At 38.9% G+C, this 16,070-nt stretch overlaps 1 protein-coding gene across 1 annotated transcript; it reads right to left on the reverse strand.

The window, feature by feature from the left end:
• Positions 1–8,143: 8,143 nt before the first annotated feature.
• Positions 8,144–15,508, reverse strand: exd1 (exonuclease 3'-5' domain containing 1). Its single transcript, XM_014012370.1, has 11 exons — positions 15,104–15,508; positions 14,940–15,005; positions 14,825–14,858; positions 14,663–14,739; positions 14,496–14,575; positions 14,299–14,385; positions 14,080–14,184; positions 13,922–14,002; positions 12,955–13,098; positions 12,300–12,491; positions 8,144–9,178 (listed from the first exon to the last, which is right to left on the reverse strand). Exons 1-11 carry the CDS (start codon positions 15,231–15,233, stop codon positions 8,513–8,515), a joined length of 1,662 nt encoding a protein of 553 aa, XP_013867824.1. The 5' UTR covers positions 15,234–15,508; the 3' UTR covers positions 8,144–8,512.
• Positions 15,509–16,070: the final 562 nt, after the last annotated feature.

Raw genomic sequence — 16,070 nt, forward strand, 5'->3', positions numbered from 1 at the left:
TATTCTATTCTATTCTATTCTATTCTATTCTATTCTATTCTATTCTATTCTATTCTATTCTATTCTATTCCAGTCCAGTTGTAGTTTGGTTTATGTGGTACTGGCCACTTGGGCCACTTCTGGCAAAATACATCTGGTACACCAAAGTACCTTCATTCTTTGCAGTATTGGGGCTCAGTGTAGATGAGAAATGAGCAGGAAAAATTTGGCTATGTTGGAAGAGTTTTGATTGGAACTGCCATCATTATGTAGACTGGTGGAATAAACCCAGAATTATAATTATTATCTGCAGGAAGATGCCATTCAGTTTAACATTTATAATAAAATCAGTCAATATGTATAAAAATCAGAGGTGTGTCCACTCTTGTAACCTTGGGTGCAGCACACTCAGTAAAAATTAGTGGATTAATGTTGGTGTTATGTTTGATTGTGTTTTGTCGTCTAATTTTATCTTTGAACAGTATCAATTGAACGGTTTTCTCTCATCTCTAGTCTTTACGTTAAGCAAAGTCTCTTAGCTGTAGCTTCACACTGACACACTATTTCCCATTTGCATGGTCTACCTTGTTAATCTTTTCTTGCCACTCAACGTTATAGTACTTCCCGAATGACTGCCAAAACTGCATCTATGGCTTTTAGTTCCCAAGACATAGACAGTATTCATAGAAGCAGATAAGCATCAGGGCTACATTCAGACTGGTTCCTGTTTGTCCTTTGGGACATTGGCTCCTGAGTCTTCTGCAACTGGTAAACCTATCATGGGACAGAGGAGAAAGGGACCCTCTGCAGACAACGTGGCTCCTCTTTAGACAATAAGGGTCTCCTTCTGACAGGGGATAATGCTAGAACACAAACTGCTGAGTGTGTTAGATTGAAGTCTAAAAGGTCTTCTGGACATTTGAATGGTTATATTCTTTACAATGCGACACCTTGAATATTTTATCTTTATGGCATTGTGTGCAGAACTAAAAAAAGAAAAAGGGTTAAATTGATCTTTGAAATTTGTGACTATTGCTATAATTTTGGCTGTTACACAGTAAAATAGGAAATTGTATCATTTTCCTTCCTAATCTACTCACCCACCCTTATGTGGGTGTCATCCCCTGGTATAACTCATAAAATTGTAACAGTTTGTTGCTGTCAGAAATCACAATGTGCATTGTTCTATATTGTCTGACTGGCTGTGCAAGAATGCCTGCAAATGCAACATGTAGTGATAATCTCAGACATTAAAATATGTTCTTTACAAGTTGCTTGTTGGGAGTGTTTTCTTGGATATGAGTGTGCTTGACTGAAACTAACCAGAGAACACTTCTCTTGTCACCAGTGTCACTGTAACCCATGATTACTTTTCAGCTACCTGCCACCAAGCCCCCCCCCCCCTCCTCCTAATGACCATGCCTCTTCAGATTAAAGCCAAACCTGGAAACCATTTTGTTTCTCTTTTTCCGCTGGAGCTCTAATAATGACAGGAAAATGCTTTGGCCACAGAAAGACAGGCGCAGGCTTGATGGGAAACTAAGTCTGTATAAATGTCTCCTTTTAGGGCTCTGTGAGCTCTGTCACACCCACACTCTGCAACCATAAATTTTAGAAGATGAAATAGCATGCAGCTCTTATCTTTAACATACAATCGAGTATTTTGTGTGAGTAAGCAGACATTTTCAAAAGTGACCCCTAGAGTCCAGAAATCCTTCACTTCCCATGAATAAGGGCTTCCTGAAAATGCTTTACTTTACAAGGTTTTTAGTGTTTATTTTTGGTTTTAGGTCCACCTGAGGACAACATCCACCTGTGACCAACCAGATGAACATGACCGCCAGGAAGATGTTCAGAATCCAAACTTTCGTTCTCAGGGTGAACAAGAGGACAAACAGCAGATGAGAGCTATAGCCCATCTAAAATAAATAAACGACGTAATTCCACAGTTTCACAGACCTGTGATGAATTAACATGCATTTGAGTGTTTACTGCAATAAAATACTTCCTTTTCTTTTCAGTTTGTTGACATCACACAGCATATGGGAACAGACATCCCAAATTTAGATCAACTCTTTTGTTTATTTTCAGCCATAATTTAAAGGTTAATTTAATATATTTGACTGCAGCTGTATAATAGTTGAAACACTCATCTAGCCATGATCCCTTCAAAGTGTAGGAATAATTAGCTGCTCCACTTCATCCTCATTATTCCAGCAGAAACTGAAACATTTTGCTTGCGTTGAGGCCGAGCCACCATTTGTCAGTATTTTGCCTTCCCTTATTAGAAAACAAAAAGAAGGGAGGTAAAAAGAGTTTGTCCACTAATCTCTCTATGTGTGCCCACTGGTTCACTCTACTCATTCAGACAGAACAAGTAAAGACCATCTGCTCTTTTTTTAAATAGAATTTCTGTCCCAAAACATTCCCTAATGCACATTCACTCCTTCCATTGCGGCTTGCCAGCAAATTATCTGACCACACACCCACCAAAACTTCATCCAAAACACATCTGAAAGAGGCTTGATGAAGTCGTGCTTGGTGTGGCAGCCATCACTTTGAATGTGAATGTGCAAATCGGAGAGTGGCCTTCCCTCCAGACTGAGCTGACAAAAGAGGAGTTGGATCCAACTGAACCTGAGGCARAACAGCTAGGGAAGTAGCCATGGGTAAAACAGACAGGCTGCTGCCCACTCATGAAAAAAAAAATTAAAATAATAAATTGATGTTGATTCTGTTTGAGTGAAGTTTTGTCTACCCGAATCACTTTATGACAACACTTTCAGGCAAGACTTTCCCAATCAAACCTCTTTTCCAACTACTTGGGTCTCTTTGACAGCATCTGGGGCCAAACAAATACACACTTATCTGTGCTTTGTATGAATATTCAGATCCAGCTGTCTGCAACACGGAGATAGCAGCTGGTGCGATCGGGCCCCGTAGGTATCCTGGTGCCATGCCTGGACAGAAGCCCTGGCATCTAGGCCAAGACAGACCCACAGACACTGGCAGGTGTAACCAAGGGTGGTCAAAGGGTACTTTTACTATCCTTTAACAAAGATGACGCCTCTGATATCATGTCGTCATTACCTAAGGCAGTGGTTCCCAAACTTTTCAGCTTTTGACACTAAAAATACCAGCAGCAGAGACCTGTGCCCCCAACTCTGGTTGGATGATAAATATTGTTTTTACGTCAAAGAAACAAGAACATGGCAATAATATTTATTATGCTATTTTTGTCCATTTTAAGTACACTAACCTTACTCTTTTGTAACAGCAAAAGGGAAAAACAATTGTTGTTAGTTATTATTTTCTACTATAATTAATTCAGAATTTTTTTTCAGGACCCCATCTTGATGTTTCGGGACCCCATTGCGAGTCCCGACCCCAACTTTGGGAATCACTGACTAAGGTATTAAGCTATGTGGCACACAAAAACTCTCAGATAAATGCCTTTTATCAGAAATCAACTTTAAAATCTGTGCAAACGTGTTCTATTTAATGTTAAACTGAAACTTTCCCATTATTTAAATCAGGCTTTGAGTATCTTTTAATGTCCACATGGCTGACATATTATGCAGGTGTTGTAACAGATGGCACTGCTTTGTGTTTAACCTTTAATTTACTATTAAGAGCTTTTGTGGAGAAATCAGATTAAATTTAATTAAAAACATCTCATTTAGGTGAATGATTTGAACATCAATGTTATATCTTTGAGTCTTTGGGAAAAAAGCAAATGTAACAATAATTTGACAGTTTAAAATACAAAACATGCTTTTTTTGTTGTTGTTTTTTTGTTTCGCTATCCCAGCTGAACTATCTTAGCGCAGCTTCGACATTTTCCCCAATGACATGAACTAAATTTGCCCTTTTTAATTATCAAACTTAATCCCAAACTAATCCAATAATGCTGGTGCAATAAGCGAAGCAAGCACGGCGAGCCAGTTGAAAAGCAGAGCTCGAAACGATGAAAGCGTTTGTGTTGAGTGTGGCTGGTGTTTCCACCTCCAACGGTCCGCTGGTTGGCCCTGACAACGCAGCATCACAGTGCTGGACTGTTTGGGTGCCAGGCTCACAGAGCAGCTGTCGGGCTGATCTATCGGGCGCTAATTCAGCCAACCACAGGGAGCCCGCTCCACCCCATCTTCTCCCAGGCCCTCTCTGTGACTACAAGCAGCCCTCATCTGTGTACACACCCTAACATTAAACAATGCAGGCTTTAATTATAAGGAACCTGCCAACACCCAATAGCCTGTCTTTTTAATTAGACATTTGTAGCTGGGGGTGGGGTGTCCATTATTGTAACTAAAAAAAAATAAATAAAAACCATCCTTTCTTTTAGCAATCTGAGGTTTTTCCTCTAAAAAAATGATTTAAAGAAATAGGGATTCTTTTTCATTCCTAATATAGTGCTAACATGCTCGGACATTATTTCTTAGACAGAACCGCAGTCGGATTAGCTCTAAAAATGACATTTTAATTTAAAAAACATGGAACAATAAGATAGAACTTGGTTGTTCAGAGCTTAGAAATAAGATTTCAAATTCTACTTGTGAATTTGACAGGGAGCCGGTAGAGAAGCTAAAATTGGACAATATGATCTGTTCTCTCAGAGCAGCAGTATTTTGGATCAATTGAAGATGTTTTAAAGTCAGTGTTGTCCAGCTTAAGTTCTCATGAATCATTTGAGTCGTTTGTGCTGAATTGTTAAAGTTACTATCAAACAGAAGTTAAAGGGGTTTTATCATGCTTTTGATTTTTATCATGTTTAAATCATTCACTTGGGGTAATGTGGAACTGTAATGATTTGGTCTTAGTTTCTCCTTATTTTAACTCCACAAGTCTCTCTTTCACCCCTTTTCTGAGCTGTGCCTCGGTTGAACTCGTTTTGATGCCGTCTCTTGTCTTTAAATCGAAATGAGTTGTTTCACGTACAACCCCCCTCCAGCTTCCAGAGCGGTCCATTCTAGTTTGATAAAGGGGTTTACGACTATATAGCAACGCAGAAGCTTTTTTGTTTTTATAAAATAATTAAAATATTGGAAGACGTCCATCCAGCCTACCATGTTGGAGCCAGAATGTGATTCATAGCGAAAAAATGAAGACAATATTGTAGTTGGTCCAGACCTTATGTGTCAGTTTCGTTGCAAATATGGGACATAATCGCTCAGAAAAAAAGTAGAAATCAAACGGGTTGAAAAATATGACCCAAAAAGAATATAAAAATATCTTCGCAGCACTAAGAAATCAAACTTTTTGCACTCCTAGACACACAAAGTACACCAAAAAGCATTAAACGGCTAAAAAATTGGATTTTGTGTACCCTTTAAGAAGTAGACTTGAAATTTCATAATGTAACCAAGTGGAGCATCAATTCAAATGTAAATTCTCATCAGCCAATGTGATTTCTATGCACCACCCTCATTTTTATCTGCTTCACCACCTGTAATCCTCTGCCCGTACTCCTCTACCCCAGCCGAAGGTCACCAAGGCCGATTCCTTCAGGGAGGCCCTCCCAGTCTCGCCGCGTCACGCTGCCTGAGTAAACACGGCACAGCAGTTCCTAAGGATCCATATTTTGTGGCATCTGCGTTTGTGTGCTTGAATAATTGCACAAGGGGTCTTTTCTGAACAAGATTTCCTGACTGCAGGGATGCGTGCGTGCCGTTAAGTGCGGGCTGGCTGAAATATTGATGCTGTGTTTTGTTCTCATTTTTGGTGTACTCAAGAAGCCATCTGGATAGGTTGCGCTTTCCCACATTAAAAGTTAATTTTCCAGTTGAATGTGACCTGAAGAAAGCAAAAGAGGGTAATTTTGTAACAAGAGAGAGAGAGAAAAAAAGAAAGGTGGTGGGGAGTAGGGTTCAACAATTGGTTTGTATCAACAGATGGAAGACTGACAGCAGGGATACAGTTCAGTGGCTTAATGGAACCTGATATATGATTATATACCTTCTTCATTATGAATACAAAGAGATTACACATGGTTTCATGAATAATGAATATGCCAATATTTTGTTGACATACACAGAACTTGTTGAGAGGACAAGAACTGCTGAATAATAGTTTGTTTCTCAGGTTATAGATCATGTTCTTTCATCAGGTCAATCAGAATGCCACCTGGGCCCGAATCCCACAGGAAAGCTCCAAATGAAAAAAGGTTGACGTGGCTGAACCGAATCATAAAGGACAAATTTAAAAAGCTCACAATAATACAATTAAGATGGACCCAGTGGACAAGTTTCCTACATTTCAGCATCACCAGATAAATGTACCATGATGTGAACATGCACTTGGTAAGCAAAACCCAACAGTGAAATTTGATGATGTGCTTAGGAGTGCAAACCAGCTAACAGCATGTCACTTTAACAAGGTGCTGTTTAAAGGGAGTGTTTTATTTTAGCGAATTATCCCACCTTTTAATTATTAACGAAAGCCTATTAATTATGAATAAATTTGTAGCCTAACCCAGATCAGGCAGGCAGGGTTGCCCACAAGCATTGGCTTATTGTGTGTGATGCTCTTCTTTGTAGTTGTAAGGCAGTGGGGAGGGAGGGACACAACACCTTTGTTTTGGGTGCTGTTCAGAGGGCGCCACAAACCCAGGTGATCCGCAAAGCAGTCTGGCACAAAGTTTTGTTGTTTTTTTTCCCTGTCAAATGACAGGTTTGTAAATGGCACCAACATTGACACTTTGTAGTTGTCATATTTTACATATACAGCAGATGAAATTTTCCAAAAACAAAAAATAACTTTAAAAAGAGAATCATTATTCAGACCCACTTTCCGTACACCTTCAACATATTGATTCGTCCAAACAATAACTGGTCTTAGACAGTTGAAGCTCCTTTCTCGGATGCTAAATCAACACAGCTGGATATGCTAGTTTGTGTTTATGTCTGTGCACTACCTTTCCGACACAAGCACAAAAATAGCTCAGACGCATCCTGCTATGATGCTAAAGGTGCAGACATCTTTCCCCTCTGAAGGACATAACACTGTCTGAAGTTTGGGGAGGTGGGGGCAGGAGGGGGAGGCTGGGTTGAGAGGAAATTGTGACTACCGTGTGACAAGCTCACGGTTCCTTCCTCCCAGGCCTGAGAAACAGGAAGTGGAGCACATAAGGCATTATTGTGACGGAGAGGAAATGCAAGGTCCTCTAAAATAAGAGCTCCAATCTGGTGGTCAATGACAGGAGCTTGTCCTCCATGGCCCCACAGAGACCACTACCCCACCCCCCCAAAACCCCAACTTGTCAACAATTATGATGCTGGTTCATGCAAATACTGTATATAAAACATGCTGTTGCCATACAGGAAAATCAGCATTAAGTTCTGCTTCTGTTGTTGCAGGATACCGTTTAACGATTTTAGTGCAGCAGCTCAAAGACAAGCCGAAGTACATTAGGATGTAGTAAAGTTTTGTTCCCTGCTGGGCCTCTGCATGTGTATGTAAACTGAGAAACTGTTCCAAAGGGTTAAGGGAAACATATGGATCGGATTGTGTTCGGCAGAAGCTGAGGTGGAGCTGGTTGCTAGGAGATGCAAGGCTTTAAAACCTTCATTGCAATTAATCAAAATCTTACGTTATCTTTTTCAAGCTTTTGATTTTCAAGCTCTGGAAAGGCCCAAAGCCTCAAAGCCTTTGCGTGCAGATAGCGAGTGTTAAAATGTGATTAAACAAAGGGCTCATTTCTGCTGTAAGATGCATTGTTGTGTCCATCTTGATCTTCGTTGATCTAGGCAACCAGACCAATGTAGTGCTTCTATGCAAAATCTATAGCACCTCAAGCTGCAAAATTGGAAAAAAAAATCAGCTTTTGTAAGACCACGGCAAGCGCTTGCCACCTGCAATCAATTATACAGCACTGTGCCAGAGTGAAGCTGGAGAGTAGAGTTGTTCGACCGTGCCAAGTCTAGTGGGTTCTTTAGACATCAGTAATCAATTAAAGTGTCAGCTAACAATGTTTATTCTCAATTAGCAGTAGATCCATCGATGCCTGTGCCTACCTCCATTGATTAAATTACCTGCAACACAGAAACCAAGCTGTACAGGTTGTCRAGCACGTTATACCTTAATGGATGTGTTTTGGGTTGTTCACATTTTGTTCTTCCACAGGCCAAAACTTTTATTCCTAAGCTGTTAGAGACATTTAAAAAGACAATTGCATGCTAAAAATATTCAACATTTATTTTTGCTCAAGCTTTATAGCTTTTCTTTTCATTTACATAAATGCTCAGAATGCCATTAATTAACGTTTAAATAAAGCATTTAGAGACAGAACACCAAACACAGGAATAAATGAATGTCTTTTGTAAAAATAATTATAAAAAATAAAGAAAGCAACATCGGTTTAAACTTCAGTGAACTACAAAGTCAAAGCACCTCTTTTGTACCCAGACTTTATGTCTCAAAGACTGATGTGAAGTTTTTACAAAAAAAGAGCAACAACTGCCATCTACTGGTCAATGCAGGACATTACAAATTGTTTAACAACAACTGTGGTTAAAGGGCTTGTAGGCTRAGAGTTGTCTTAACATCTGAAAGACCGAAACGACTGGATCAGTGAGTGTGAGAGGGGTTGAGGAGTTGCCACACGTTTATCATTAGGTTGCTCATTATGGTATCCAGGCTGGTTAGTAGCTTTAGGAGCCATTTCCAGCCTGTCCAGACTTTTGAAGTCACAAACGCTCTCTTTGGGATCCTGGGACAATGTTTTCTGGAGAAGGAAACCTCGTCCTACAGATGGTAAGACAGGTAAAGRTGGCTGCTCCTTCTTAAATAACCATCCTCTTCCCATCCCATTCACATGATCCCCCGTTAATCCTTTGTCCAGACCTTCAGAGGGAAATCTATTCACAGACATATTTCCTTCGATGTTGGACATCACGACTGAGGACAGTGACTCTGCTGGTGGATTGGAAGAGGTGTGGACACCCACAGAAGGCATGCTGGCTGTGGTTTGCTGGTTAAGAGGAAGGTCAGATTGAGGTGATGAAGTCTGATCAGCAGGTTCAGTCAGAGTACTGCTGTGGTCCTCTGCAGCAGGGGAGGTCTGGGTTTCTGACTTAGGATGTGGGTTGAAGCGATCCAGCAGCCCACCTTCTGTGACAGGGTAGTGGCTATTAGCCCACTCCTGCCTCTCAAGATGCATTTCGTCCAGTTGCCTGAGCTCTTTGGGCAACTCCAGTGTACTTTCCTGTGAATACAGGTAGATGGAACATTTACTCACTAATCTGAACGGTTCATTATTACTGACACTGCAAACTAGGCATTGGCCGAATACCGGTTTCAAGGTATACCGTGATATGAAAAAAATCATGGTTTGAAAACCACTAAATCTTTCTGTCATACCGACACGGGGTTTGTGTGGTGGTTGAAGAACAGAGTTCCCCCAACTTTTCCCTTGTCTAAAATAATAAATCCAACTATATGAAAATACTTAAGATGCTGTAAAGACGACGGCAATGTGGACCGTGGAGGCAACACATGATCGCATCTCCAGGTAAAGTTAATGCTATCTTGAAATGAACAAGCTAACGTTAGCATCAGATTGTGAAACATATCACCGCGTTGCTGTGTCTTAATGCGCTGGTCACAACTTGTTTGCAAAACTGTTTGAGTTGTTGGATTGTGTATTTGATAAGTTTTAAGTGAAATACGATAAAACTGAATGCCTCCTTTAGCCGAGTAGCTCGTTAGCTGAACGTGCATTTCATAAACACACATTCATAGTTGTGATTTCTTGTTTGTGTGCATATAATTATATAATCTTTACATCAAAAACCCTTTTGAAATTTAAAAACACATTACAATAAAAACTTCCAACGAAATATATTTCTTCAATTAAATGACTAGTCATGCAGTATACACTGATTTGTCTTATACTGTATAATAAAGCAATAGAAAAGCAGTTATCCTATTAGAGGTAAACTTTATCAGGATAATCTAATTGCATTAGGTGCTAAAAATCACATGTATAAATGCAAACAGGTAAATAAAATTTCAGCCTCTGAGGTCTAAAAACAGCTTCCAATGATAGTTAAAGTTGAATATGATAATAGAAAAGTTATTTTCTTTTGTAGTTTTTAAATACAAATTTCAAAACAAAATCTTTAGAGCTGTAATCCTAATACCATCATACCGCAAAACCGTGATATATTTGCCCAAGGTTATCATACCATCATAATTTCATACCGTCCCATGCCTAGTGCAAACATGTCAGGGCTGAGTTTTGTTCAATTATAAAATCCACAGACCGATGTTTATTTAAACTCATCACAAGTCTAAACATAAAAAAAGACTTGTTTCAATCTGCAGGGTTATGTATGAATACAGCTGGTAAATGTGACTTGACTGTAAACAACTTTGTTTTGCCAAATCAGGGTGAAAAAATAAAATAAAATGATTTGTTTTCATTACTAAGTGATATAAGCAACATGGAAAATTATCAACATGAGCACCTGTTCTAAACGTCTAAAAAGTGTAAAATTGTTCTCAACATGAAGCCAGTTATGGAAGCTGCTGATACAAAGGGCAAACAATGGGCCTCATGCAAAAACATTTTCGTATTCTTTTCTTAAATTTCTCTTACTTTTGTTCATTGCCACGTCAGATTCAACAAACTCTTCTATCTACAGGAAAAGTGTGTAAATGAGCTGCGTAAACTGATGAATGCCACCTGTTCGTATTCAGGTGCTCGTGCACTAGAACAGGATATTAGCATAATTACCAYGCCAAAAACACCATATAAGGCTACGTTTCCTGCTCCACATACCAGGAAGTGGCCATTCACTAAAATGACAGCGAAAAGTAAAAAAAAAAAAAAAAAAGAACTTAACGAGTTTGAAGACTGAAGTCCTGCTCTCAGAGAYCCAGAAAAGAAAATCTGTCATTTTTTTAGCAGCTTCAGCTGCTAAAGCCAAGGAATGAAATGACAACTGGTGTTAATGTCGTGTCTCCCGTGGGTCGTGTGCACTCACAGAAAAATCATCTAAATCATATTCAAATGTCTGCTTCTAGGTGCAAAAGTCAGATTCTAGAAGCTATTAGTTGAAGCAAAATACAGCAYCTGAGAACATTCAGGATAAACAAGCACTTTCACAAACTTCTGAACCAGCACACAGTAGGTTCTTGTGTGGATGGGGGATGAAAAGTTCTCCCAGCGGGTTGTGACAAGAAGGGAAAAAAGATTCAAAGCTGTGAACAAAATCCCACAATTTTTGTCATGAAACTGCRACAATGAAAGCAGATTTCGGCAGTTTGGATGGAGTATGTAGGTATGTAGAGGCCTTTACAGTGATGAAATCATAATGTAAGATACAGCTGCATGATATTAGGAAAACATACAATGTGCAATAACAGTGCTTAATACTGTATTGTGATGACTTGCTATAAATGAACAAATACTGAAGTAAGCAGTGTTGATGTCTTTCTGCTCTGGGTTCAGAGCAAAAAACATAACAAAACAAAAAATATTAATCATTTTCATTCCAGCATGACTTTTTTTTATGTGAAGAGACCTATCCAACTGSCCAAATACATCAAGGGCTCCATTTGATTGATGAAATACTTCAAGCTTCTGTCTGAGTGACAAAAMACATAAATGTAAACATTTTAGATGACCATTTATTGTAGTTTATGCAGTTTTTTTACGGTATGCATATTTAACAGGCTGTTATTGTGATAAAGATAAATTTTCGATGTATTRCACAGCCCTAATGTAAGGTGAATGTGATTACTGGAAAATCATTTAAGGGTATGGTTTAATAATAATCCTGGGGTTATAAGTGGTAAACTAAGGGACATTGTGTTGATCCATGAACAATGAAAGCTGTGTGTAACATCTGTTACTGCTGTGGCATCTCATTTTGTAGCCATGCCTGATGTGTATTTTAGAAGCACATTTGAATTGTGTTAAAATACGGTGCACCAGTTGGTAATGAATTCTGCTAAAAATATCACTGATCTACATGTATAGACTTGCTGAACAGGGAAGAGATGATTATGTGAAGAAAGAGAGAAGGTTTTGTTTTCCAGACAGCAACMAGTGCAGGCTTGCATCAGTATCTTTCACTCCCTGTAGATTCACTGTCTCCAGATCTGTGTGGAAATGCTTCAAACAGTTTAGGTTGCTCAATGTCCTCAATGAAATATGACCATGCTTAGAGGCAGATGAATTGGRAAAAAAAGTTTGTTTCTCAACKGAAATGTTTTTGACCAAAACAAATCAGTTTTAGATTCCAGTCTGGTAATACAAACATTACTGGAATAATTATAGGTTTTTTGGTTAAAGCTATATTTGTTTCTCATTTACTCACCATAGTGATAGGCTCTAGTCCATCTGGTTCATAGTTGGTGTTGCTAAGGTAGGAATCCACCAGGGTCCTATAGTCATTCATCAGTGTGTCTAGCAGCACCATTCTCAGAGGCTGTAGATGAATCACCGATAAAGCCATCACCTTCAGCAACGGTGCAGGGCAAGGCCGTTTGTACCACATCTCCATTTCCTCCTACAAAAATGACCCTTCAGTTATTACAGGACATGCAAATGCACTGATCGGACACAAAATTAAAACCACTGACACRTTAGGTGAACAGCAGCGCTCACTTGTTACAATAAAATGTTCTGGTGGTAAACAGTGGGTCTTTGTGTTCATATTGATGTGTTTTATATGAGTAAAATTACAGTTGCAAAACCCAGCACACCTAATTGCAAAGTACCTGTCTGACAGCCTGGCAGTGTGTCATACATAATAGAAACTGTTGAGGTACAGTTTGAGGAACACAACAAACAGCAAGTGTGTACCTGTCCTCTAATTGCTCAGATCACCAATGTGAGCTWGCATCTCTCAGACCAGAGCAAACCTAATCTCAGGAAAATCCAGTCGGCAACTCAACAGTTCTAAAAAGGTACAGATCAGTAATTATCGATACATTTTATTAAAACATTGCTAAGGAGAATGTGTGTTGTACCTTGGTGAGCTGTGCCTTTATTTGAAGAGAAGAGAGCCTGGAGGAGGGCAACTTCAAATAAAGACCCGCCACCTCATGGAAAGTGCTGACTCTGTCAGGAAGGAACCCTCCAGTCTCTGAGTAGAAGCACATGACATCTGCCACCTTAAAACAAAGACAAATAAAAATAATATAAGTTTACCAAAATACAAAGAACTAAAGACTGATTTTTTTATACAATATTCTCCAGCCGGGCTGCGTAGATACACTTTCCCACACCATTTCCTGGAAATGGTGGCAGTGTCTTTGCGACAAATTTACGAAATAATACCAATCTCTTTGCCAATTAGGGCTGCCACGATTAATCGATTAATCGACGACTACTCGATTATTAAAATAATCGATGACTAATTTAATAATCGATTAATCGTTTTCTTTTTTTTGTTGTTTTTATTTACTTTGTTTTTCTCTCCAAACTGCTTTGACACCTTCCACTGCCACATCTGCCTTTCTGTCCTTGACACACATGCACAGTAGTGGTAACCGAGGTAGGCTGTGGACGTCACAAGACATTATACAGATAGGCTCTGGTATCATGGCTACCCAGCAACAGAGCTCAAAAGTGTGGGATCATTTTAAGAAAATGAAAGAGAAACCTGTGCAATATCTACAGAGCAGAACTTGCCTTCCACAGCAATTATTTTTAGTTAGCATATAGCTAAAATCTAACCATGGTTATACAATAGCAGCTGCATTCTGACGTGATAAGCTGTATGTTTTATATTCAATTAACGTATGATCCGATTAGTCGACTAATCGAATAAATAATCGGTGATTAATCGATTATTAAAATAATCGTTTGTGGCAGCCCAATTGCCAATGACTAGTCCATGTGAAAAAGAACATTTCAAATTGGCAAAAAAAAAAAAAACAACAGACTTTAAATTTGACTCATGCTGACTTGTGAAAAAGGCAACAATGCACCCACCTGAGTGTCAAAAACATTGGTAAGTTTTACTCCAAACTGAGCAGACAGACATCCAGCGATGGCTCTGCAGTCGTGAATAACCTGTAACAAATGCAAGGCATGGTACATTACTCATCACTGTGACTAATCAGGATTTCAAGTTTGTTCTTAATGCTCACCTTCAATATGTGTTTACTTTCCAGGATCATTGAGAGACCATTCTTAAATGCCCTTGTTCCAAGTAGCAGTATGTCAAACAAGTACACCTTGTACTTTGTAGCAATCTAGTGAGTAAAAGTAATTTTGTTATGCATTACTGAGATAAGAAATGGAAGAAAACAAAAAAAAGAACCAAACAGGGTAAGAATAAAAAGTGTCACAAGTTCATAAGTTCTAACCTGCAGCCAGCACAATCTTCCATTTTTGTATATCTCGACTCCTTCACCCCCCACGCCGATTACATACTGCTTTTTGATGTGTGCCACCTAAAGGATAACCCCTGAGATTTAACATTTAACTATGTACAGTGAACACATACATCATCAAGCACCCAGCTGGTTCATGTAACTCAAAATGTGTGACCAAGTCCACTTACAGCAGGTCCAAACTTCTGGTGAAATTCATTAATGACAACATAGTCGATGGCCTCCTCTTCATCTTCTTCACCATCATCAACTGCAAGAGACAAACCTCTTGAAATGGAACAGCAGCTTTCTTTCAAAGTAAGCAGAAATACTCATTTTTATTTGTAATTAAACTCACTCAATGCAATTGCCTTCCTGTATGGCTGACACTTTTCTACGTTCAACTGCCCTTCAGATCTATAGAGCTCAATGTTTCTGCAGAAGTTTCACATAATTTATTTCCAAAATAGACATCAAGCACCACTGCAAAAACTAGGTGATTACAGTTTAGCTCACTCACCCAAGGTCAGCACTTCCTTCGTCTGCGAATTCCACTTTAGAGTTAATTTAAAAATAATAATCAGGTTAGATATTTAGACAACAAAGTATTTCAGTGACTTGTCTTTGGTGTTTACCATTCAGAATCTCATGTCCAAAAAACAGCTTGGTTCCAGGAATTTTGCGTCCATCGCTCCCACTAACTAAAACAAAAACAGTTTTCCAAAACGTTATTTTCCTATTATTTACACAGAAAACAACAAAACAGCAACAACACTTAATTATCGATATGTTTGCTAACCGTCCGCCAAAACCAGCGTTTTGTTCGGATTGATTCGTTGAACAATCCCCAAAAACGACGAACTCTTGAGCGTCAGCTTGAGGCGTTTTCCTTTCAGGAGAGTCATGAAATGAACGTCGTCCACAACCATTTTGAGACCAAGGTTGTAGGTTTTAGTTTGCTTTTAATTTTCTTACGTCTCTCACAAGTGGTAGCTAATTTCTCACATGCTTTAGCTTGTTGTAGCTATTCGCGTTAGCATCAAGAACGCGAGGCGTAACTTAATGCTGCGTTCAAAGACTCTCCGTTACTTTTAAATTTGACATTATTGTTGATTTTAAACACATGTTGTACGCAAAAAATCATAAGAATTAAAGACAGATGACAAATGTTGGTTTTATTTTATATTTATGTTTGGCTACAAATTTCCTAGCGTATCTTGCTTGAAGCAAAAGAGGCGTGTTTATAAATGAGTACTCATTGTTTCTATGAATTTGAAAGCACCAATCATAATTGTTTCTTTAGTGCCCCCTAACGAATATAAGGAGGATTGCAGTTAGCGGTGGGCTTTATGGTATGAAATTCAGTTTAATATTCCAAAATAGCAGTATCGARTAGTTGTGTTAGGTCACGCCAATAAGACCATCAAATATGTTGGTTTTATCCGCAGATGAGCCAAATGATAATWTATGTTGGTTTCAGAAAAATCCACAAATGTTTCCTCTTTTTCCATCATCAATAAAAGGAACAATAACCAGTGTTGTCATTCCCTGCTCAAGTCATTTTAGGCAGTACATTTCCATTAAACAGGGCTACAAACAACACAGGAAAAATAACTTTGTTTAGATGCCACATGGGGGCAGACTTAAAGCACCAAAGAAATCAGCAGTGACAGAAAAAGGTTATACAGACTGCTGTCTTACCAAAATCAAACAGCTGTAAATATAAGTTTTTGTTACATCACTTTGTCACTGGACACAGACCTGAA

Source organism: Austrofundulus limnaeus, unplaced genomic scaffold, assembly GCF_001266775.1.
Source record: "Austrofundulus limnaeus strain Quisiro unplaced genomic scaffold, Austrofundulus_limnaeus-1.0 Scaffold2, whole genome shotgun sequence".
Lineage (NCBI taxonomy): Eukaryota > Metazoa > Chordata > Actinopteri > Cyprinodontiformes > Rivulidae > Austrofundulus > Austrofundulus limnaeus.